The 26,134-nt window shown below is 39.5% G+C and overlaps 2 protein-coding genes across 7 annotated transcripts in view; both read right to left on the bottom strand.

Annotated features, from left to right (window-relative positions):
- LOC109870942 (titin) overlaps positions 1-26,134 on the bottom strand; it is a 175,359-nt gene that overhangs the window by 117,133 nt on the left and 32,092 nt on the right. For 5 of the 6 annotated variants that reach the window (XM_031805694.1, XM_031805696.1, XM_031805697.1 and 2 more), the window contains exons 33-44: positions 25,897-26,128; positions 25,581-25,655; positions 25,293-25,412; positions 24,766-24,954; positions 23,372-23,422; positions 11,070-11,348; positions 2,571-2,849; positions 2,176-2,463; positions 1,785-2,063; positions 1,381-1,662; positions 993-1,271; positions 549-833 (exon numbers count right to left, since the gene is read on the bottom strand). In XM_031805694.1, the coding sequence (XP_031661554.1) occupies positions 549-833; positions 993-1,271; positions 1,381-1,662; positions 1,785-2,063; positions 2,176-2,463; positions 2,571-2,849; positions 11,070-11,348; positions 23,372-23,422; positions 24,766-24,954; positions 25,293-25,412; positions 25,581-25,655; positions 25,897-26,128 (2,638 nt within the window). Of the gene's footprint in view, positions 1-104; positions 445-548; positions 834-992; positions 1,272-1,380; positions 1,663-1,784; positions 2,064-2,175; positions 2,464-2,570; positions 2,850-11,069; positions 11,349-23,371; positions 23,423-24,765; positions 24,955-25,292; positions 25,413-25,580; positions 25,656-25,896; positions 26,129-26,134 lie in introns of those variants that run through there. The other variant, XM_031805699.1, reaches the window with a different exon arrangement.
- On the bottom strand, positions 2,962-4,654 carry LOC116357712 (titin-like). The gene is made up of 2 exons (XM_031805700.1): positions 3,803-4,654; positions 2,962-3,634 (listed from the first exon to the last, which is right to left on the bottom strand). Exons 1-2 carry the CDS (start codon positions 4,125-4,127, stop codon positions 3,351-3,353), a joined length of 609 nt encoding a protein of 202 aa, XP_031661560.1. The 5' UTR covers positions 4,128-4,654; the 3' UTR covers positions 2,962-3,350.

Raw genomic sequence — 26,134 nt, 5'->3', positions numbered from 1 at the left:
TTCACTTAATGTGGCAGAGGAGGCTAAAGCAAACAGTACTATACCAAAAGTTTCTCTCAAGAAACATGAAAGGGACTAAAATTGTGAGGCAGTGGGCCAAATACCTTTGACAGTAATTTCAGTGGAACAAGAGTCCTTTCCAATGTCATTAGTGGCATGGCAAATGTAGCGGCCATAATTTGATTTATCTGCTTTCAATATAGTGAGGTGTGGGGTGTTATCCACACAGGCCATCTTGTAATTTCCCCCTGATCGAATATCTTTGTGATCTTTTGACCAAGTTACTTTTAATGGCAAAGATCCAGTCATGTGGCATTCCAATTCCACACTATCACCCACTGAAATGTCCACCATGGGTGACAGCTTTTTATCAAAGACAGGGGGATATCTTGGCTCTAAAAGTTCAATGATGGGAAAGAGGTGGAACATACAGCATATGAAATGAAAGCGTTGATACTGTACAATATGATACTGTACTAATACAGAACATGCACTGTCTCTCAGTCAGCAAGTAAAAAAACAACCTCTTTGAGGAACAAACGACCGACCTTTAAGAGTGAGTTTGGCTCTGCAGGATGCAGTCCCAACACTGTTGGTAGCAACACAAGTGTATTCCCCAGAGTGTCTCATTTCACCTCTGGATATTTGTAGGACAGCCGTGTTATCATCATAACTCATGGTATAGTCGTTGGATTTCACAGTTTCACCGTCTTTAAGCCAAGAGACCTCAATGGGGGAGGAGCCTGCCACACGGCACTCCAATTTGACTTCCATTCCTTCAGTCTGTTGAATGCTGGTTATTTTCTTGGGGAAGGTTGGTGGCGTTTTTGCCTCTGAAAATAGGATAATTTAACAAAAAATATGACATTAGCTGCAAAAAAAATATGAAAATTCTTCATACTAGTTGTTAACTTCATAACCAATGCAGAGTCAAAGCTGAATATTTTCTGATTAAAAAGAGAACATTCCTAAAAAAAGACAAAGGGCATCACCTTGGACAGAGAGACGACAGCTGGATGAGGCTGATCCTATTCTGTTTTCAGCTTTGCATGTGTATTCACCAATATCAGCCTCGGCTGCTTTGCTCAATTTCAAGCAAGCAATGCCTTTGGAATATTCTATTTTGCAATCAGGGGAAGACCTCACTTTTCCGTCGGCCTTATACCAAGCCACCTTAATGTCAGGGGTTCCTCCAACATGGCATTTCAAACAAACTGCATCACCAGCAGTAACTTCCATTGGCTCCAAATGATCAATGAAATAAGGTGGTTCTAAAGTGACAGATATAAACAGTTAAATCAAAAACATGCACATGTACATCAGATATATACAGCATAGGACAATCCCAATAAATTATCAGGTCAATTTCGGCAGACTAACCTAAAATGAACACTTGTGCTTTGCAGGTATCTTTTCCGGCGTCATTGGAAACTTCACAAGTGTATTCCCCACTTGCTTCCTTATCGTCACTGTTTAAACACTCCAAGATGCAGGAGGTCTCTGTGGTAGTGACGTTGTGCTTATAAGAGGCATATAGCTGTTGGCCGTCCTTATACCAGGTGACAAATATCTTTGGGGTTCCAGTGTATGTGCACTCAAGTATCAATGATTTTCCCTTTTCAACAGAGTGGTCGTTCAGCTTCTTAACAAAGCTAGCAGGTTCTGAGTGAAATCATACAGAAGTTTGTTAGTCCACATCCTGATAAAAAAAAAATGTAAATGTTGTTTTAATTCTATTAATAAAAATATATAATAAAAATAAATATTTTCAATTATTGACCAACCTTTCACAGACAGGTTAACTAGGAAACTTTCCATCCCAGCATCATTAATAATCTGGCATGTATACTCTCCAGCGTGGAATTTGTCAATTTTGGATAGCTCCAGAGTAGCTGCATTGTCCCGTAGAGCAATTTCACAGCCTTTTCCAGACACAATTTCCTTGGTGCCTCTGAACCACTTCAGTTTCAGTGGGGCACTTCCTTTGACAATTGCTGAGAAAGTTACATTTGTTCCAGGCATTGCTTCCAGTGGCTGAGGTGGCATCACAAAAGAAGGAGGTTCTAAATACAAAAAATACATACTTTTTAGCTTGCAGACATCTGACATTAAATCAGTTACATCACAAAGCAATAGTAATTACGAAGCCCAAACAAGTCATGTATATTTACTGACCTTTCACAATGAAAGAGGAACTGGTCTCATTGGTGCCGGCCTTGTTTACGGCTTTGCATTTATACACTCCAGAGTCAGACCACTTAAGAGTGGGCACTTTAAGTGTGCAGGTGTTGTCACTGAATAAAATCTCATAATTTGGTCCAGTTTTGATCTCCTCTTCATCATGGTACCAAGTAATGGTAAAAGGTGCAGAACCAGAGACTTTGCAGTCCATTTCACCAGCTTTTCCAACAATAAGATGAGATTCCTTCAGTTTCTGTGTGAATGTTGGAGGTATGGTTTTATCTGTTATAGGAGGACAGGGTTAGTAACCAGGCATTAGGCAAAACACTAGGCAATTAGACAATTAGAAAAATGTCATATCATACTGTGTATAGGAAGGGGCCACTCACCTAGAACAGTGAGGTTTAATTTGGTGAGATCACTGCCAACCTCATTTTTGACCTCAAATGTATATTCTCCCATATCAATCCTCTCTGCAGACAACACTTTCAAGCTGGAGATCATCTTTGAGAAGGAGATGTTGTACTTCTGGCCAGAGGAGAGCTCGACTCCATTCTTAAACCACTTTGGTTTCAGCTCTGGTGTCCCCGACACTTTGACTTCTAGAGCTGCAATATCACCTGCAGTCACGCTGAAAGACTCTGGTCTCTCCACAACTTTAGCGGGTTCTGAAAATAAAGAACACGAGCAGAGGTGTGCTTACAGAAACTGAATTTTAAAAAAGCAATGACTGGGGAAAAAACTAAGCGAATTAGGGGAGAAAATGGAATTAGAGACAAAATGGAAATGTACAAACCTAATACAGTTATGTTAGAAAAACATTCCACAACTCCGGCATCGTTTCGGAGTTGGCACGTGTATTTGCCCATTGCCAGTGAGTCTGCTTTAAATACTTTAAGAGGGAGCTGGTTGTTTTCAAATGTCATTTTCTGGATGTCACCATCTCTGAGAATGTGATCCTTATCCTGTAACCAAGATGCAGTCATTGGCTGAGAGCCTTTGACAGTGGCTTTCAGGGTGACTTCTTCACCCAATGTGCATGTCGTATTCAACAATTTCTCCACAAACGTTGGTGGTTCTGAGAGAGGACAAAAATGGAGAGGCTAAAAATAAATCATCATGAAGCAGGATCAAAAAATTAAAAAATACCCACCGATGACGCATTTCTACTAACCTCTGAGTTGAACTGTAGTACAGCATATTTCATATCCTATACTGTTTGATGCCTTGTACTTATATTCTCCAAAATCTGAAGCTTCCAATCCAATGATATGAAGAGCGGCAGCAGTATCCTCATTCACAATCTTATATTTCCTACTTTCCTTTAATGGCGTTTTGTGTTTGGCCCAGGTAATCTCAAAGGGTGCTGTGCCAAACATCTCACAGTGTAGGCTAGCATCCTTTCCTTTCATTCCTTCAATTGGCCGAAGTACTTTGAGGAAAGATGGTGCATCTACAAAATATTGAGAATCGTTAAGAAGCAGTTTGCTTCACACAGCAAAGCTTCAAATACATACCGGTGTAATACCACCAACAGACACTATACTAATAATGGATTATTATGGAATATTAAATGGAATATGTAAATATCAAAATCCAATGTAATTTATTACTGGCTAACCTTTGACTCTAAGAGTTGTGCTGCAGCTTATACTTCCAGCGTCATTGGTTGCTTCACAGGTGTAGACTCCATTGTCATCAAATCTTGTGGTGCGCAGCTCAAGGACTGCCGTTGAGTCAACAAATGATTGTCTATAGTTGTCACCATCTGTGATCTTAGTGCCATTTTTGTACCACTGCATTCGCAGAGAGGGGGAACCCTTAACTTTGCATTCAAGACGGAGTGGCTGGCACTTCTTCACAAACTTTGTGACTGGCAATTTTAGCGCAAATTCAGGAGGTTCTGCAAAGCCAACATTTTGCAAAATTAGCTTATTGAAGCACATGCACCTTGACACAGTGAAAGAATATGAGGCTTGCAATGAACTGCAAAAATATGTAATTTGATGACTTGATGCATCTGTTAAGGAGTAAAGGCAAGATGAATGCGTCAAGGGAAATGGGAAGAGTGACACAACATTTGTTGGTGTGATGGAGAAGCAGGTAAAGGTGCTGTGAACTGGTCAGGGAGCTGTGAACTGGTCAGGGAGCTGTGAACTGGTCAGGGAGCTGTGAACTGGTCAGGGAGCTGTGAACTGGTCAGGGAGCTGTGAACTGGTCAGGGAGCTGTGAAAAGGAGGTGGTGGAGGAGTTGTGAAAATGCAAAGCAATAGAGCACAGATAAAAGCAATCGATGACAGACGGAATAATCGAAGCCAGTTGAGGAAAGATGGGGAGATGGAAGTCAATGCATGAGTTTAAATAAGAGCATGTTGCAACCTTTCACCATTAAAGCAGCACTACATCTTTCAATGCCAGCATCATTGTTAAATTGACAAGAGTAAATTCCACTCTGCAAAACTCCAACTGAGTAAAGATCTAGGAAGCAAGATAATCCTTTCAGTCCAATAAAACATGTAGGTCCAGGGATCAATTCAGTGTCATCCTTAAACCATTTCACTGTGAAAGGAGGTGTTCCTTTAAACGTGCTCTTAAATCGCATGTTGGAGTTAGGAAGGGCTGTATGAGGCTCAGGCAACAGAACAAAGCTTGGTGGCTCTAAAGAAACAATAGCAACCAAGTTAATCAGCTGGCCTGACCCTAACACGAGAGAGAAATATATTAAATGTATATCATTTTGATCAATTCTGACCTTTCACCTTCACTGCCCCACTGCATTCAACACTTCCTGCTTTATTTGTCAGTTTGCAAGAGTAAGTGCTGGCATCAGCTCTCTCTAGCTGTTCGATTTCCAAAGACATAGAAATGTCTTGACGAACAAGTTTATATTTTCCACCAACGTCAATTCTGTTCCCATCTTTCTGCCATTCCACAGTGATAGGAAGAGATCCAGATATTTTGCAATTCATTTGAACAAGCATTCCCAATATTTCCTGTATTTCACTCAGAGGTTTGGTGAAGCTTGGAGGGATAGTTTGTTCTGTTTTCACAAGAGCAACAACAAAACAGTCAAACCCGTGTTCATTGCATATCATGTCATAAGCGGTATACTATCATACCAATTTGTTTCAAAATAAGATTTTGCACTGACCTAGTACAATCAACTTGATTTTGCAACTGCATGTCTCAATGTGGTTTGAAACCTCAAATTGATAGTCGCCTGCATCCTCCTTTTGTGTAGTCTGCATATTAAGGCTACTAAGGTTGTTCTCAAAGCTAAGTTTGTATTGTGGATTTGACTTGAACTCATTGCTGTCTTTGGTCCACTTCACTTTGAGCTCAGGAGTGCATTCTAAACTGACTGGATCCCCAGTAGTTACTTTTATCACTTCTGGTTTCTCTGTAATCTGAGGTGGTTCTAAAATGCATATAAATATACATTTTCTAATCAAATTCATACATTTTAAAGACAGAAAGACACAATTTAAAAAATATATCTAGCTAGCAGACTCATTTAAAAGACAAACCTTGCACTATGAGGGTTGCAAAGCACTTGTTTTGACCAGCCTCATTTGCCACCTGGCAGGTATATTTCCCGCTGTGATAGGCTTCACAGACCGGAATCCTTAGAGTTGCCACATTATCTTCAAAGATCCTTTCAATTTTAGGATCTTCCAAGATCTAGTTCTCGGATATTTGCCATTGCACAGACAGATTTTGATACCCAGTGACAACACACTGAAATTCAGCCGATTTTCCCAAAACAGTTGTGACATTTTCGACTTTCTTCACAAATTATGGTGGTTCTAACATCAAACCAATCAAACCAATAAACAATGATTGGCAGTGATCAATTATTTAAAGTAATTGTGTTGTCATCATGGAAGTTATGTAACCTATCACAATAGTACATATTTTAAGTAACTAACCTTTTATACGAAGAGTAGTTCTACAAGAACAACTTCCAACCTCATTTGAGACGATACCCTGGTATTCAACAACATCTACACCATAACATTCCTGTTTTTCAAGATTCAGAATGTCCTGTACTTGTGAGAGGCTGTGCTTTGTGCTGGATTTCATTTCATTTAAATCCTTGTGCCACAGGTCCTCAAACGGACCTGTGCCAATGACTTGACAATTGAAAGACGCATTTGAGCTCTTCACAATATCAGCAGTCTTGATCTCTTTCTCATCTTTGTACCAGATTACAGATATGGGCAGAGAGCCAAACAAAAGACATTCCAAGTGGGCAAATGATCCTTTGATACTCTCTGTTTTCTTGTGAAAGATTGTTTCATGATTTGATCAAGCATAAATAAAAAAGAAAGTCATGAGAATACTGTTCAATCAGGTATACCTGTACAAAAAGCTCAAAATATTGATTACAATATTTGTAAATTAGCTGACCTAGGACAGAAACTGTGGCTTCACAAGTACTGCTTCCAACGTCATTGGAAAGATCAAAGGTGTAATCTCCACTATTGCTTTTCTCTGTATGGAGAATAGTTAGTACAGAGCTATTATCTATGCTCTGCACTTTGTATCTTTGCCCTGATGTCAGCTCTCGTCCATCCTTCCATTTAGCTCGTTCTGTGATAAATATAAAGATTAAACAATGAGTTTTCAACATCAGAGTATAAAATCCAATTTTATCCTCATAAACGTCAACCAACCTTTGACTACCAATAACGCAGAGCATTTCTGGCTGCCAGCTTCATTTTTGGCCTGGCAAGTATATTTCCCAGCATGTTTTGTTTGAATATTTGAAATACGCAGCAGTGACGTCCTGTTTTCAAAGAACATCTGAGCACATTCACCATCTTTGACATCATGGTCATCCTTCAGCCATGACACAGTCATAGGTACTGATCCTTTCAGAATACACTGCATAGAAATCTCACTGCCAACTAGGGAATTCATATTCTCTATCTTTTGTGCAAATGATGGCGGTTCTATAGGTGGAAAAGCAAAGAACATTTTAACTGAAAGTATACCGAAATGAACAGATATATACTTAAAAGTAAGGTTTTCACGCCACCCTTTCAGTGTCATTTCACAATCACAAGATGACTTCCCAACTTCATTTTCTACTGTACACTGATATTTTCCAGCATCTCCGGCATCAATTGCCAACATCTGGAGGGTAACTATGTCATCCTTTACGACTATCTTGTGTCTTTTATCATTTCTGATCGCCTTTGTGTTTTTGTAAAAAGATGTGTTGAATAGAGCGGAGCCTGAAAGCTGTCCTTCCAACATAATATTAGACCCTTTGATAGGTTCTTTGGATTCAAAGGTCCTCGTAAATATTGGAGGTTCTAAAAGAAAATGGCAATGAAGTCAGAATGCAATCATAAAATACAATTTTATGAATCTAAAAAACAGAATACTCAACAAACCTTTAACTGTAACTCTGCAGCTGCAGTGGTCACTACCAGCATCACTTGATGCCACACAAACATAATCTCCACTATCATCAACAGAGCAGTTGACAATCTCCAGTGAGGCAACTGAGTTAGTAACAGCCATTCTGTATTTCTCATTTTGTCTCATCTCAATCTCGTTCTTAAACCACTTAAAAATGATCTCAGGGGTGCCAGTTGCTTTACACTCCAGCTTCACAGCACTTCCTTTCACCACTAGTTTTGGAGACTCAAGCTTCATCACAAACATTGGAGGTTCTAAAAAAAAGTTTGACATTGATTATCAGACAAGTAAACCAACATTGATGCAAGGACAACAAATGCATATTGAGCTGGGAATGTATATGAAGAAAGGGCACCTTTCCCAAACAAGACAGCCGTGCATGCCACCGTTCCATCCTCATTGGCCACTTGGCATGTGTATTTAGCCAAGTCGGTGGGTTTTACTGAGTGAAGTTCCAAATAATTTGAGTAGGTCTCCTTCTTGATAAAAAATGTGCCACCACTTGATATCTCCTTGTCCTCCCTGAACCACTTAATCGTAAAAGGAGCTGATCCAGTGAAAGCAGACTTCAAGACAACAGTAGATCCTGGTACGACATCTTGGTTGTCAGGTTTTAATGTGAAGATTGGAGATTCTAAAATCTGACATAGGGCTAGAAAATGACTTAAGCTTTATAAACCTTTGACATATAAGGTTCCACTGTTTTCTTTAGATCCTGTAGAATTTGTTGCCCGGCATGTATACACTTCAGCATCAACCTCTTCCAATTTAGTAATTTTCAGTGCAACTGAGTTGTCTTTGATTTCAGGTAGATATCCATCTCCAGACTTGATCTATTTCTCATCTTTGAACCAAGACAGAATCATAGGCTGGGATCCAGATACTTTGCAATCCAATGAAATATCGTTACCCATAATTCCATCAAGTCTTTTCAGAGACTTTGTGAAAGAGAGTAGTATGATATAATCTGTTTATTGGAAAGAAAATGTTACTTCACACTGCAAGTTAAAATAGATTTAATGAAAACAAACTTTTAAAAGTAGAGAAGAAGAAAAGCTAACCCAGCCCAGTAATAGAGCATGTGCACCGGTCCTTTCCAACATGGTTGGACACTCCCATCGTGTATTCGGAAGAGTCTACTTTTTCATCTGCAATAATCTTTAAGATGGCAATATTATCTTTTAGAGTGATTTTACATTTTCGATTCCCTTTCATCTCCTTTCCATCATGGAACCATTTCACTTTAAGTTCTGGGCTTCCAGCGATTTTGCATTCCAAGGTTGCAGAGTCCCCTGAAGTCACGTTGATGGATTATGCTTTCTCTAAGACTTTAGCAGGTTCTACAATAAAGTCAAATGAATTAGATTTAGTTGTCACGAGTATTATGTGTGTAAATGTTACAAATGTATATATCATGTATATGTTTTATATAAATGTTTCAATAGTTGTTATCCAACCTTAAACTGTTAGAGTGGCATCATATTTGTTTTGTCCAGTCTCATTCTCTGCTTGGCAAGTGTACTTGCCGCCGTGGCTAATGGCAACAGCTGTTACTGACAGAATAGCAATGTTGTTCTCAAATGTCATTATGATATTTGGATCATCATCTCTCAACATTTTAGTGCATTTTTCATCCATTTTATGGAAATGGGGGGTGAGCCTTTCAATGTGCCCTGCAGTTTCACAGAATATCCCAATGTTGCTGTAATGGTTTCAATCTTCTTCGCAAATGTTGGTGGTTCTATATAGATATTATCAATTCGATGAACCATGTTATTTAGAAAACATATTTAGACAAATCAATATGAGTTTTCTATTTACCAGCTATACCAACCTTTAAGTTTGGCCAGTGTCTTAGTGGTGATTTTACCAACATAATTGGCTATGCAGCATTGGTAATCTCCAATGTCTGCACTTTCAAATGAGCAGAACTCCAAACGAGCAATGGATGCCTGATAGGTGATCTTTTCCTTTTGATCTGTGGTGACGACTGGTTTCTTATTCTTCAACCAGATGATTTCAAACAGAGCTGTTCCTTTAATTTCACATTCGAGTATGGCAGGAGTTTCCTTCACTGCCTCAACCATTTGCAAATCTTTTCTAAAGGAAGGGGTATCTAAGAGTAAAGATCAGATTAAATAAAATAATACAGCTATCTGTAATTTGTGGAAAAATAATTTTAAGCAAGTAAAATATGTAATGGCGGTTAACCTTTTACAGATAACTCAGTGATGCTGCTCTCACTACCAGCTTCGTTTGACACCTCGCAAGTGTAGTTTCCGCTATCTAACACATTTACATTGATTATTTCCAAAGTTGCAAGACCAGCCTTGAAAGTGATTGTATGTTTATCTCCATCACTGAGATCGTTGTCATTCAGAGACCAGGAAGTTTTGAGTTCAGCTGATCCTTTGACTATGCACTGCATCCGAGCAGCTATGCCCTGCTTCCACATTAGCTTTGGTTCCAGTTTCTTAACAAAGGTTGGGGGTTCTGAAAGAAGTATTGCATTGCAAAACAGTAAATGTGTTGTCAAACAATAACCAATACGTAACCACCAAAGAGAATACTGTGACATAAAAAATAACATAAGAATATGTTGTAGCTGCATAGCATTAGTGACTTAAAATATAATTAAACGGTTGCATTTTCTAAACTAGTATCTGTAGTCACACACACACTGCGATACGACAAGATATCAACATAAAGACCTTACCTTGTGCCATCAACATCATAGAACAAGTTGAACTCCCATAATCATTTGAGGCTCTTTCAGTTTTGCCTTAGTAATTTCAAGAACAACAACATTTTCTTCAGAAGATTGTATACAGTCCATTGTTCGATGGAGCTTTTTGCCATCCTTTATCCAGGTGATGGACACTCCAGTGTCCTCGTCCTCTTGACCTTCGAGCCTCAGTGTATTACCAATGGCTGAAGACACTGAGGTCTCGAAGGTCTTTACGAAACTGGGTTTGTTGATAACCCTCAACTCTGAACTGCATGTAGCAGTGCCAACGCTGTTCAATGCTTTGTAAATGTAAGTACCCTGATCGATCAGCTGAAGATTTTTGATTTGTAGGGAGTATTTAGTCTTTTCAGACGCTATCTGATAGTTCCCCCAAGAAGAAACAGCAATATTGTCTTTGTGCCAGACAATAGTCATTGGCGAAGAGCCAGTAACTACACACTGGAATGATGCTTGTTTGCCCACGTATAAAGTCATAGGATCAGGCATTGTACTAAATACTGGCGGGTACATCTCTATAAAAAGTCATTCAAGATAGGGAAAAGGTAATAGGATATGGATACCTAATTTACATGACAAACCGGTACACTATACAAAGGTTGAGAACAGGTGCACATTACAATTCTTTGTTTAACATTCAACCTGTAAAGAAAACATCAATATACTGTACATACAGTTGCATAAACATTGTTAAAGGAAACAGAGGACTCACCAATTACTGTCAGTTTGGCGGCACAGGTGTCACTGCCATGCTGGTTTGTAGCCTTGCAGTTGTATTCACCACTGTCAGCTTTGGTTGGGCTCAGAAGTTCCAATGAAGATGTCAGTTGCCGACTGAGGATGCAGCAATTGGAACTCTCTTTGATCGAAGTGCCAGACTTGAACCATTTGAAGTTCACATTTGGTGCATCTTCAATTTCACATTCGAACTTGGCTCCGCTGCCAACATTGATCTCCAGGGGCTGGATTTTGTACCTGAAAACGGGTGGCACTATAAAGTGCACAAAAGTAAAAGTAAATTAGTACACAGGTAGATAATGATGCGAAAATGAACATGTAGACATGTGCACAGAGCTGGAACAGGAATGGTGGAATGCAATGGTATGGTGGGATGCATTCCAGGAGTGACTGTGAAGAAATGGTGGAATGGTTAGAGGAGGAAGAAGGAAAGTGACTTCATCACATCATGATTAATGAAACCATGACAAATTTGCACCTGAAAACATGCAAAAAGTTTTCAGTGCCCAGTGGAGAAAGGCCAAGAGTGAAATGTAATAGTTAATGAGTGACGCAAAAAAAAAATATAAGCATGAAAAGTGAAAATACCTGAGCATGATATAGAAGAAATAAGCATGTGGATAATGATATAAAACAATACTAAGGTGAATTAGTGGTGGGGGATTGAAAGTATGGTAAAAGCCTTCTGACAATTATATACATTTCAATATATGAAATAAAGTATGAGTTTGCTGCCAAGATGAGAATTTAAAAAAATGTTACATTAGAAAAATGTAGTTTGTTTACGTGTATGGTGATGAGTAAAAATAAAACTATCCTCAATTATCCAACCTTTTGAATCAATTGTGAGTCTTGATGATGTTGTGGTCTTTCCAGCTTCATTCAGCCTCAAATAAATACTTTCCTTCGTGCTTCTCATTGACAATTTTCATGATTGTAAGTGTGTATGTGTCATGTTCTTTGGAACACTTTAACTCTTTGCCTGATTTAATTATTTGTCCATTGAAAATCCAATTCACTTTTGTAACATACTTTACTGTCACAGTGTATGTAACCTTACAATGCTCCCCTGTGGCAATGTCCTGGATCATATTTTCTGATCTCTTCTGAAATAAATTCCTTCCTGTGTTATTTTTGGATGAGTACATCTAAAGACTGTTCAGTTGGAATGGATGTCATGGGCATGTCAGTGGTGATATCAGTCATACCTACATCTCTTTCATAAGCGTTTACAGTCATACAGTTACAGTCAGTCATGCTATCCACCAGCCTGGCCACCTGTACTGACTGTTCAAACTCAGCATGTAATTCTGTATTAACTTTCATTGCTGGAGCAACCAATTTGGAGTGAGTTATTTTGGACTCTTGCACCACACTAAGTTCCTCAGTAGTTGCAGTCTCAAGTGTAGCCCGAGATTCGGTTTTTCGTGCAGCAGCCTGAGCTTTAGGTGATGCGAAATCAATTACACTCTCTGCTACTTTGACAGTCTCCTCTATCGATGACAGCATTTCTTTGGAGGCTGCACTGCTAACCTGTAGTCTTTGGGGCTTGTTGATTTGCATTGTGCCGGGTTGGTCAGATGTAAGAACATGCTGCTCGCGATAGACAATTGAGTAGAAGTTCAGTCCTTAGATCTGCAGTCTGGGGGTATTGACCTTCAAAAACAATTGTTATTTCCATAGGGGCACCTGGTGTTGTGATAAGATAAGTGAACATTGCATGTTTCGGTTCCTTGCGTACCTTCACTTCCTGTACCTTAGTAGCCTCCAAACTTCCAAAAACATCTGCTAGTATAAGTGGCTGATCAAGAGCTACAGCAGACTGAAGTGCATCTTTCAACTGATGTCTGATGTCCAAACTGGTTGGTTTTTGAATCCGAATAACAAATGTGAGCTCCTTTGGAAGAGTTTGACTTTCTCCAGGCAGCTGGTGAGAGTTGGGTCAAAAACATAGGCTTTTCTTTTTTATTCTCTAAAGTACTAGAATAGCGTTTTGTTTTGTGAGGTAACTTAAGGTCAGTAGTGTAGAAATCTTGTTCTTCTTCCACTGTCGTCACAGTCGAGCTAGAATATTCTGCGTAAAAAATTATGAGTTCGATTGAGATAAAGTTTCCATAAAAGAAAGGGTGTGCCCGCTGCATAAGCATAAAGGGTGAAATCAAGACAACACCAGACAATCATTTACATCACCATATACCTCCTTTATTTATACATAAATAAAAACGGTTAGAGACAAACTAAAGTGATTTCTGTACAAATAAATAATGTATTTCAATTACTCCCATTTCCAAATGAATCCATTGCTTGTTAATTCAGATCAGTCAAATTTGTGAATATTTTATAACCCCAAATATATAGTATTCATTAAGAATATAATTGCCTCTTAAATATACAGTGAATCATACATGTATTTACAGCACACACATTTTGTATATAATGACCCGTTTAAAAAATATGATTTTACAGCCAACCCCAAGGTTTTATTTTGAATGGTGTAATTTTACATTGTGAAAAAAAAATACTCTACAATAGAACATTCAATATTACATTTGAATTGTCTTCGATAAATGTTTTTGTTGTGTACCAGATAGTTTTATTTATCTTTTGATGAATGAATGAATTTGAAAACAAACTAAACTCTGCACATCAGTGATTCTAAGCACTATGCCATAAATAATAACATATACTCTATCATGCTAACAACACTGAGTTATCATGGATGCATACGTATATGATTAATTTGAAATATTTGGCTAATTAAAACATTGGACATTTTGATGCCTTGATAACAATGTTTTGATTACACATGCGATTACACATGCGATTACACATGCGATTACACATGCGATTACACATGCGTGGTAAGTATTCATACACATTTTGTCACCTTAAATAAAACAATAAGCAATAACTTATTTTTACTGTTTTGAAAAGCAAACATTCCCCTTCACCAAAAATGATTATAACATGTATATAATCATTCTGATGTGTGAAGTGAGTACACACTCTACACAATAAATAGGATCTACACTTCATTTCAGAACATTTTTCACAAGTATCACATTATAATGAATAAAAGCTACTTTTCTTACATATAGTAAAAACATTTGAATTGAGTTCAAAAAACAAATGACATGAAGAGATTAGAACACTTTCAACAAAGCAGTTGTTTCAGTATATCCAGATTCGTTTTGGATAAGACACTTGTACTCTCCGGCATCTTTTTGGGTGACATTTGTGATGATCAAATTAAAATGTCCAGATGCTTTCTCTTGGATCATGTACCGAGTGTCTTTCACTGGATCGCCATCTTTGTACCATTCAGCGGTGGGATGAGGTTTACCATTCACTAAACACTGGAGGACCACTGGAGTTCCTACTGCTGTGGTAACGTTTGTCAAAGGAATAATGCATTTTGGTGGAGTTTCAGTCATTTGAAACCGGAAACTACACAATTCTGATGACTTTCCTGTGAAATCTATTTTGTCATCTTTGGCGGGCTCTGCGAAAACGCCAAAGTTTATGCTGACATATTTCTCTCCCTGCTCGCTCATCTCATTGTTCGTCATGGCTACAAGTCTAACAGCCTTTTGTGATTCATCAGCTTCCTGCTCAAATTCAAATTCCAGCTCTATTTCTGATGCCTGCTCACCCTCAAACTCATTCCCAACAACCAAGTCAAACTTTTGAGGCTGAACTTTAGCACTACCAAGTGACACAGCTGTCAATTCTCTCCCTCTTGTTTTCCCTATAAAGCTTTTAGGATTCAACACAAGAAGAGATGCCCTGCAAAGAGTTTCCCCAACCACATTGATGGCCCGGCAGGAGTACATTCCACTATCATGAGCGCTGACGTTCCTAATCTTAAGGAAATGATTGTCTCCATCAGATGAGTGCAAGTATTTATTGTTATTGTGAGGGATCTTTTTGGTACCTTTAAACCATGATACTATGGGTGATGGAATTCCCATCAGAGAACACTCAAACATTACTGTTGTATTCTCAGGGGTTTCCATATCACAAATTGGGTTGATGAAGCGAGGCGGCATTTCTGTGACCTCAAAAGCTATTTTCAAATCATCCCTTTCCTGCGTTACAAAGTCAACTCCACTCTCCTCGTACATACTCGGAAGAACATCGAGTGATATTATCATACTTTTATTGTCAGCGGTGTATTCTGGGATGGTAATTATCTTCACCTGTCTCTCAAACTCTTTAACCTCATTTTCATCCAACTCCACCTCCAATAGAATTTCCTGAGGGGAGCAAGACCTCGATGAGTCATCGTCTTCCTCAACATCAAACTCCATCACATGCTGATGGGTGACTGACGGGGGTGGGAGCATATATCTGACCTCGTTGGATATAACTACAACTAGTGCAACGCTTTTTGCCTCTCCTACATAGTTAACAGCTTCGCAAATATATTCTCCTTGATCAGCTTCCGTAATGTTCTGAATAACAAGCGAGATATTGTCACCATCTCTGTCCATTGTAATCCTTTCATCTGCAACAAATTGGGTTTTGTTTCTAAACCACTTCACTTCAGGTGAAGGCAACCCAAACAACTCAGCATAAAACGATAACGAATCATGTTCAAAAACTCTCCTTTTGGTGAGAGGTTTGAGGAAAGCCGGAGGGATTCCCTGGACTTTTTCCTGTAGTCCTCCAAGGCCAAGGGCACACTCTGAGAGGAAGATTCCTTCCTCTAAGCTAAATGCAGGGGGTGTTGTCTCAATGCCCTCATCATCGGTTGACCTCAAGAACTTAGCAAGAGAAAATAACCTCTCACTGGAGTCAGTGGATGGTCTTTTACGTTCAAGAGGAGAGAAGGCATACTCATTAGGGGTCATATAACCTGCCGGGGTTTCAGTTTCAGGAGTGTGGAAAGATTCTGGAGTTTTAGGGAGCTGCAACATTTCATTTGAAGAATCTGGAGTATAGAACTGCTCGATTTCTGTTAATTCCTCACTAAATGTGCTACCACACTCTATGGACATTTCTGACTCTGGTGATAAGGGTCTGCCCCATTCAGTTGGTGGGTGGTAGTAGTCATAAACAGTACTGAAGGTCACTACCTCCTCCTCAAGTGAGGTCACACCTGAAGCACCTTCACTGACAGCCATACTTAGATCAGCACTTTCCGGTTTAGCCTCTGCTTGATGTTGTGAACCTTGTGCAGCAAGATAATCTGTACACCCATCTCCTTTGAGCTTGACGCTAACTGATTTTGAAACCACTGAAGGCTCACCACTCTCAGCAACAGCATGTTCCTCATTTTCCTCTGTTGTTTCTTCACTAACAATTTCAATATGTGCCCAAGAAACACTGACAAATGCGCTATCCTTTGAGAGTTCAGATAGAGACAAGTTTTCATTAATATCAGTCATGTCATTGCCAAGAGAAGACTGAGTGTCCAATCTATGAATTTCTGGAGTTGCAAATGAGCCAGATAATCTTTTTAGCTTTACAGACTCATCACAGACTGACGCTGAAACATCATCTGGGGTCACCGACACTGGGACTTTCTCACGAAGACTGTCCTCTATCATATTTTGATCTGTTACATGAGGTCCCATACTTTCTGTTGAATGGCTAGTCTTTACTGCTTTAACTGCCTCAGGTCTGACAGGCTTTGGTGACACCTGCACCTCTCTTATACTTGAGAGGGAAACACAGTGTTTTAAGTGACTGTGGGTGTCAATTATGTCAGCTTCCGCAACAGTTTCTCCAGAAATCATACAGATTTCATTGTCTTCCTCCAGAGTATGAGACATGGTCTGGACACCCTCTGGGGCACATTTGGGGGAGACTGATTTCACTTTGGCAGAAATCTGTGCACCACCGAGTAACACAACCTCTGGCCCACATTTGGCTGAAATTAGCTTTGCTCTCGGAATCTGTGTATCCCTACCTTCTACTAACATAGTGTCTTGTTTGGACTGCAGTGGAGTTCCTTCCACAACATTAGTTGCCAATGACTTATCATCATGATCAAGATGGATTCCAACTTCTGGGATATCCTCCTCAGGGAAATATGACTCTGTGGACTTTTTCACTTCATCAACAGAAGTGGAATCTAACAATTCAGGTGCCTCTGACAATGCAGGTGCCTCAAATGCCCGCTTAATTTGTGACACTTTGATTAGCGCAGCAGATGATTGCAGACCACACCCAGTAATAGTAGGTGCCTCTTTTGAAACACTTTGTTTTGGTTTAGATACGTTTGAAACATACTCTTCAGGGCTGTGGGAACCTATAGAGTTGTCCAGCTCATGCATTAATGCCTGATCAGTAATATCACTAGTATGGCTAAGAGGGGAATGCCTCAAATCTTTAGAAAATCTCGATAGTATATGCTGTTTGCTCTCACTTGCCATGTCTGCTTCTGATCTAGATAATTTTGATACATTATCCTTAGGGTTGTGGGAACCTACAGATTTGTCCAAAGTCTGCATCAATGTCGGGTCAGAAATATGCCCAGTATCACTCAGAGGGGACTGCCTCAAATCTTCAGAATTTCCAGATAGTATATGTTGTTCCCATTCACCAGCCATGGTTGCTTCTACCTCAGAAGATCTAGCAATAGCCACAGCAGATTGGAAGGACACATCAGATCTGATTTCAACCTTTCCGGTTTGGCCTTCTGAAGAACGTATATTCTCAGATTCACTGACTACCTGCGCGGCATCATAGCAGAATGTGAATTTGTGTTTCATAGGATGGGAACTGCCATCGTCCTCAGACATCTCTGCGTCTTTTCCAATTATTTCGAATGGAACTGGTGTTGGAGCAGTGATCTCGACAGGAGAACAAGAATATTGTGAAGTGTCTGAAGCACGAGGTCTGTGCAAGACAGCCTGTGACACCTGTAGTAAAGATTTCTCATCCATTTCAACACCATTGTACGATTCAAGTTCATCGTCAATCATTTGGTCAAGATCTTCTTCACTCATTTCATACTCTGTTGTCACTTTCACTTTATACGAAGACACTGGCGATGGCAATTTTCTTAATTGCTTACTTTCAGTAACTTCTAGTGTAGCAGAGGAGGTTGACTTTCCGAATGTATTAGTTATAACACAACTAAATGTCCCTTCATGGTATATAGTGGGATAGTAGATGGTTAGCGTGGTTTCATTCAATTTGGTGAGAACATCAAAGTCTGGGTTTTGACCGATTGGTTGGTCATCTTTGAGCCAAGTGACAATTGGTTGAGGGTCACCCCGAAAACAACATTTAAAGTCTGTCATCTCTCCCCTCTTTACTTTCAAGGATGAGATTTCTCTCACAAAGATAGGTACAGACGTTTTTGGTGAAGTCGTAACTTCGTTTGTCCTCTGAGGCATGTCCATTTGGTGAAGGTTTTCTTTTGAGCTGGATTGTTTGGCATCTTTTGATAGCATTTCTCTATGTCCTTCTTTCCTCTCTGCAGTCCCCATAGCCACTTTTTCATTGTGTCTCAAGTCAGATTCACAATTAGAAGGCCCTTCTGCACCAACTTCAGCTTGAGAGCCATGCTGACCAATGTGAAGTTCTCTCGAAGGTGAACGGCATCTACCAAGTGAGGCTTCTCTACCAGGTTCTTTCACAGGTGATTGACCTCTGTCATGTGAGCATTCTCTGCCAGGGGAGGGCTCTCTACCAGGTGAGGTTTCTCTAACTGCTGAGGACCCTCTCACAGGTGAGTGAGACCCAAATGACATTTGATGAAACGTCTCGATATGATGAGAAACAGGTTCATAAGAAGGACCTTCATTGGCATCATCTCCACTAACATCAGTTCTCCTACGATGGTGTTGTGAAAGTTCAGCCATAGCCCAATCCTCTTGAGAGACATGCTCACCAATCTGATGTTGTCTCATAGGTGAAGATTCTTTCACAGGAGAGTGCTCTTTCACATGCGAGGACCCAAGAGACATTATACGAGACTTCTCATTCTGATGAGAGACTGGTTCAAAAGAGGAACTTTCATACTGACCAATGTGATGTTGTCTCATAAGTGAGGGTTCTTTCACAGGTGAGCGTTCTTTCACAGGTTCATTAGAGGAACCTTCCTGAGGTCCACTGACATCGCTTTTCTTTGAGTGTTGTGAATGTTCAGCCAAAGCCCAGTTGGACTCTAATTCAACAGCTTCTTCTTGTTCGGTGAGAACGTCGTCTTGCCATTTTAAGATGCGCTGAGCCAAAACTTCCTCTTCGCTCACAAAATACTCACTTTCTGTTGTCTGCAGCCTTGTTTCATCTACAACGGTTTGTGGAGGAGGGGGCCATTGGAAACTTTCATCTCTGAAATCATGATGGACATCCTTACTCAGGGACTTTTCCTTTGTTGTCTTTTCTGGAGAAGGCCTTCTTGAACCTTCATGGGCTCTAGCATCACGGAGAAGCATTTCCTTTGTTGCCTTTTCTGGATGAGACTTTCTTCTTACATCTCTGTATTCATGAGGGGTATCCTCAGTAAGGAACTTTTCATTCATTGTTTTTTCTGGTGAAGACCTGTCATATCTGTATTCAGGAGGGATATCATTCTCAGTAGGGACATGTTCCTTTACAGTCTTTTCTTGTGAGGACCTTCTCTCATCTCTGAAACCATGAGGAACATCCTCAGTCGGGAACTTTTCATAGTCTGTCTTTACTGGGGAAGGCTTTCTTCTTCTCGTTGAATCTGCCTCAGAGTGAGCGGTTGATCCAAGAGTAATGCCTTCAGCAGACATTTTTGACTCCGCCACTTTCCTAGCGATATATGGGGAGTACTCTGCACCAACCCAATCAGAATCCAAGTCAACAGCTATCTCCTGCTCAGTCAAGACGTCTTGCTGCCATTTAATGATTCGATGTCCCAGAGCCTCTTCCTCACTCCCAAACATTTCACTTTTGTGGGTCTTTTCCCGGGATAAAAGACACTGCTCTTCTTGTGTTTTCTTCTCACTGGCACGCCTTTCTCTTGGGGAAAGGGACAAATTCTGTACAGGTTCACTCTTCAATCCATAAATATTTTCCTGGGATAAATGGTGCTCTTCCTCTGTTTTCTTCTCATTGGCACTCCTCTCTTTTGATTGGGAAAGTGAAACATTCTGGAAAGGGGCAATATTTTCCAGGGATAAACTGACCTCTTTCAGGGCTAAATGGTGCTCTTCCCATGTTACCTCACTACTTTCTGCAGGACTCTTTTTCTGAGAACTGGGCAAATGTTGGAAATGTAATGCCTCAGTTTCTGTTGCAGATTTTCTATCTACCTCCTCACCATACATATTGACATGCCTCTCTTTTGGGGAAAGGGACCAATTCAATTCATTCATTTTTTCTCGTGATACAGTGTTCTCTTCTCCTGTTTTCTTCTCACTGGCACTCTCCTCTTTGGTTTGGGAAAGGGACAAATTCTGTTCAGTTCCACTCTTTACTCCGTACACATTTTCCCGGGTTAAGCAGACCTTTACCAGGGCTGGATGATGCTCTTCACAAGATTTCTCTTCAGTTTTTGTGTCTGTTTTTCTCTCTACCTCCTCACCATATAATATTTCAGATTGCGTGTATGACAAATCCCTTGCCTTTGAATGGTCGGTTTCATGCTTAAACTGTTCCTCTTCGTCCATCTGCATTCCTTTTTGCCATTTTCTAATCCGCAAGGCTAAAAGTTTATCTTCACATTCACTCTCAATGTTCTCAGACCGGTTTTCTGCAAAGCTGGGTTGTTTTTCAAATTGTTCTTCAGTGCTATTCACAGTATCCTCTTGTGTATTAGTCGTCTTACTGGAAAATATTTCCTTCAGTGGTTGGTTTGAGCTGATTCTGGAAAAATCATCCTTTTCAGCAATGTTTAGAGATCTCCTTGTTCCAGAACAAGCTAAGACAAACGGCCCCTCCATCTTTGTCTTCAAGTCTTCAGACAACTTCTTTCCTAAATAGTCCTCACCTTGATTTCCTATGTAGTGTGCACCTCGATTTTCAAAATCCTTACCTATCTTATGTTCGAATCCTAACTCATGTTGAGGTTCCCCTTGAGTAAGGACCATTTTATCCATATGTGTTTCAGAGACTCCTTCATCAAAGTATTTTTCATTTCCTGTCGCTTCTAGATCATCTTTTAACATTTGAATGGCCCTAGTTCGAGACTGAGGTTCAAATGAATGTCTCACGCGGGGCTGTGTTGACTCAGCACAATGTGTGGGAATTCTGTCATATCTACCATAGAATTCGGCAGACACTTTATCGTTTCTAACGTTTCTTTCAAAAGGTCGAGCATGCTGCAAGTCTCCAGGTAAGGAGGCAGGCTTCTTGACCCTTAATTGATCAACATAATCTGCATAGCTGGTTTCACTCACGTTTGACTCCAAATCAAACTCTGATAACAGTGTAGACATAGAGAGCCTCTTTTTTCGTTTGACTGCACTTTGTAACAGGCCAAGCTTGGCTTTTACCTCTTCGTGGAGGCTTTCTGTGTCACTGAATCTATCACTGCACCTGTCACTGAACTTGTCGCTGAATCTGCCAGTGTGTCTGTCACAGTAGATATCACTGTATCTGTCGTTAAACCTTTCAGACCTACTAACTCTTTCTCCACCAAATATAGAAGGTGGAGAGAGGGCCCGTTCAGATGCTGTTTCATTCAGATTAGTTTCTTTATCTTTCCCTCTTGTTGGTGATGAACTTCTGAAGTACAAGGTGTGAACCGGTGCATCCTTAGATCTAGATCTGCCGCTAGTTTTGAACTTTTTATCAAATGGAGACCCAACACATCTCAAGTTAACCCTGAATTTGCTCTCCTTTTTTTGATCAACCAACGAGTCTAGGCTTCCGTGAAGTCTAGTTGACCGCCTAATGTGGCTTAGATCATTGCCTTCTTGTTCTTCCCTCATTGACACCAGAAGTGATGATATGGACTCTACAGACCCCTCTGTGTTAATAACCATTACTTTGTAACTGCCGGAGTCTTTGTCTTTTATACTATCAATGACTAAACTAGTTTCATGCATGTGCAAAGTGCTCTCTGTTTGTATTCTCCGACGGCGTTCTCTATGAATTTGTCTATTGTTATGAAACCATATTATGGTTGGGGTTGGGAAAGCTACCAATCTGCATCTAAACACAGCAGGTTCCCCCTCTAAAACATTCTGGAACTTCAGCTTTTTTTGAAAAGATGGCTTGATGGAAGAATTGTTGGCTTGATCCAAGTCTGAAAAGGCCCCGCGCATCTGCCCTCTGTTCTCCCGAAACACAGTCCTTTTATTATAAAAAAACTCTGAAAAAGAAAAGAAAAAATATTTCAATAAAATGGGTTAAAAAAAGAGAACATTTTCAAATTGTTGAAATTAATATTAATGAAAATATTAAATTACATGCAGCAAGTCACAAAGCCATAAAAAACTATTTCACTCACCATATTTGTTCGAATAAACGCAAGACTGGATTCTTTTTTAAAGATTCTGACACGAAAATTGCTGGATGTTTTGTTCCTTCTTCTGTGGACATTTCTTCAGAACATAAATTTCTTAAAAAGCATAATTATTGCAAAATAAACTGATTTGTTTTTTAAATACGCTTGCTTTTGCTTAACTTAGTGTGTGATTTAGCTAAATATGCCTTACCTGACTTGCAGAAAGATGAATAAACGCCCTTTCTAATCCTTTGAATGAGGGTAAATGATTCAAAAACATTTAATGAGAAACATGGCTCTCAAATTATACAAAAAAGTACAACTTGTAAGAGCAGCTCTACAATTGTATGAGAAGGCGTTTATTCGAACTAATATAGTTTACAGGTATAATCATGTTATTTAAAAAGCAAACAACAATTAATCACATACCACTTTCTGCAAGCCAGTCTAAGAAATATTTGCAGGAGGAAGGAGAGTTCCAGATGCAAGACATTTTAAGAAGCAATTAAAAGATGTAGCTATTTCCAAGGATAGTTTCCTCTGGTCTGTAAACTTTAAAAGATACTTATCCTGTACCTTTTTGGGGAACCATTACAATACAGTATGAACCCTCATGCTTAAAGGATAAGATTGATAGATATACCCACATTTTTTTTTCTCTAAAACCAAGCCGTTTTCATCAGTGCCTGCTATACAATAACCAATCATATAATACAAGGACCTAACATTATGTGGACATTGAAGAATAAATATGATTAACATTTTCCATCAATAACATTTTGACTGCTTGCATGCAGTGTGAACATTCAGAAATCACTTATCAATATGCTCAGGTTCATGTCATTCAACTAAGGGATAGATGAAGTACATTTCAGTAATAAAGAGTAAATGAGTCTTACCTTTGACTTCTTGCTCAATGGTTGCTTCAATCTCGTCCTTCATATTGGTTACTGTCAAGGAAATGAAGAGTTGCTGTCAGCTAAGACAGTAATCTAAGATGATGATGGGTACCAATTCCCTTCCATTTTGGCTTCATTTCATCCTCTGTATGTGAGAGCCATATAGTTTTTTAAATTAAAGAAAAAGATACTGTACTGATCCATCTATACATTTTGAGAATGCTCATTTCAAGGAGCAATATTGGACTTAATGCTTAGCTCAGATGTCATTTCCTCGAAGTGACATCCTGTTGGACAAAGGTTATGCTAACTATTTTAACTCAAACTCTTTCACTGATTACAATCATATGACCATGTTTCCACTTTGATGGTACAAACAAAAAAAGCAGTTTGACAGTTGGATTCAACTCCAGATAGTATAGGCTACAACATGCACAGTCCACAGAGCTATCGCTGAGAGGGGTTTCACAACCAAGGACAGAAAGGAGTGAGAAAGGAATGACAGAAGGAGAATGTACTACCTACTCAAGCTGCAAGGAGAGCAAGGAGTGACAGAAGAATGAAGCATCTAGGTATTAGAACTAAAGAAGTGACTAACACATTTATGCTATTCTATTTTAAATTGTGAGGTATAAATTGTGAGGTTAGTAAACAGAAATATGGGAAAAATAGGTTTCTTTCAAGAAGAAGGAAGTCGTTTGGATAGTTTAATAAGAGGTGTTGGTTGGTGGTGGTAAATAACAAGTTAACTTCTTCTTTGGTTACTGCAAGGGCTGCTGTGCACACCGCATCTCCAGCATTATTTGTTGCTTTGCAAGTGTATTGTCCAGCATGCTCAGAGAAAGTGTGGTGGTGTTTGTCATCTCATCAGAATGAAAAACAATATCTTTAGTAGGCTTAATTGGCTGCTGGTTATGATACCAGCTAATCTCTGGATTTGGCATGCTGGATACACAAGCATGAAACCTGGCCACTTCACCATGCTGAACCACGCAGCTTTCTATTGGGTGAATAAAAGTGGGCCTTTGGGCAATTTGCTCCTTCTTTACACTTGACAAGCTTGTTGAAATACTGGAGACATGCCTTTGAGAATCGGATGTGATATCCATAATTTGTTTTTGCCCTGAAAGGAAGCATGTTCAATGAATTGAGTATTAGCATTTTTATGGAATGAACACAGATATCCAAGTTGTATATTCCTAGTGAAAGAAAACAAGTATCTTAATTCAAGAGGATACTGAATAATCATGTTATATATTGAATATACACTGTATTTCTAGCGAAAATATGTGTCGTTTGACTACTTGTGCCCAACCTATGCATTCTAGGCTTACATCGAAACTTCATCAAAATAATAGGAAACCATGTGGCTACAGAAAGTTATGCAAACTCACCATCAAGTTTCAAATGTGCAGAGCATGTGACCATTCCTGCTGGGTTTCTGGCAACACAGGTGTATTCCCCCTCAACCTCAGAGTACACTCTGGTGATCTCCAGCTGGCAGGTGTTATCAAACGTAGACATCTTAAACAAGTTTGACTGCTTCATTTCTTTCTCACCATGGAACCAGGATATCTTCAGAGCTACGAATGTAGAAGAGAGGATTAAATAATAATCATTCATAATAATTGTGAGCAAATGTGAATATATACATACAAAATGAATTAAAGTACATTATTCTTGAAAATGTCTGACTGGCAAATTTGCTCTGTCTGATGAATGTCTATGACTGAAACATCAAGGTATGTCTCTAACTATGGATTTATAATAAAGTGCCTCACCTTCTAATGCAACAAGGACAAGAACACACAATAAAAGGTATACTTATAATTACAACTATTACAATTATGAATTAAATTCCAGAAATTCACTAAATTACATTTTATTCCAACTCATCCCAACAGTGTAATGTGCAAAATACCTTCTCCAGAAACTTTGCACTGGAATCTGGCTGACTCTCCCTCAGTGGTTGAGGTGTTGCTGATTGGTGAGACCATGGTAGGTGGGGACAGAGGAGCTCCAGTGTCAGGAGAAACTACTTCTGAGAATGAAATAAAAACGAATTAGCAAACCATTTCAGTTCTTAATTTGTGAGGTAATATCTTCTGCGACTAAACAAACACATCATGGGAATCTTAGCCCTCTTCAAAATGTTGATACGATAACATAATCATATAAGGAATGCATTACATTTGTATGAATGGTGTACCTTTACAACTAGCTGGTTTGCCGGACTCCACAGACAGGGGCTGCATGTGGTTAATGATCTGAGGTGGCTCGGGGACTAAATTAAAATGAAAACAATTATTACAAATAAATTGTATGAAGCAAGATGGAAGACTGAGGAATAAACCTTGGTCATCATCACTTTGATTCCAGCTGTTAAAAAATATCATGCTGTATCTATCCAGTCTATACTTGCTATGCTTCTTCTCTGGTATGAGGGCACTGCTATGTCCTCTACAGGCAAAGACATGTAACTGCACAGTTACTACGGTAAAGGTATATCATGAAGTTTGACTTACTATTGACATGAAGTGTCACCACCCTCCTGTTCCTGCCAGCGATGAAGGTGTATTCTCCTGCATCACTTCTACAGGTCTCAGTGATGGTCAGACGATGAAGCTTTCTAATGCAAACATAACTAAACCTCTGCTCAACGGAAAACTGGAGCTCAATGCCGTTCCTCAGCCAGCGACCTTCAATGTCATCCTTATTGACTTCAAACTCGAACGTTGTTCTTTGTTTCTCAACAACCTAGAA

This window comes from Oncorhynchus kisutch, linkage group LG26 (assembly GCF_002021735.2).
Source record: "Oncorhynchus kisutch isolate 150728-3 linkage group LG26, Okis_V2, whole genome shotgun sequence".
NCBI classification, from domain to species: Eukaryota; Metazoa; Chordata; class Actinopteri; order Salmoniformes; family Salmonidae; genus Oncorhynchus; species Oncorhynchus kisutch.
The sequence above is the reverse complement of the archived record's forward strand: the minus strand, read 5'-3'. Positions and strand labels throughout refer to the sequence as shown.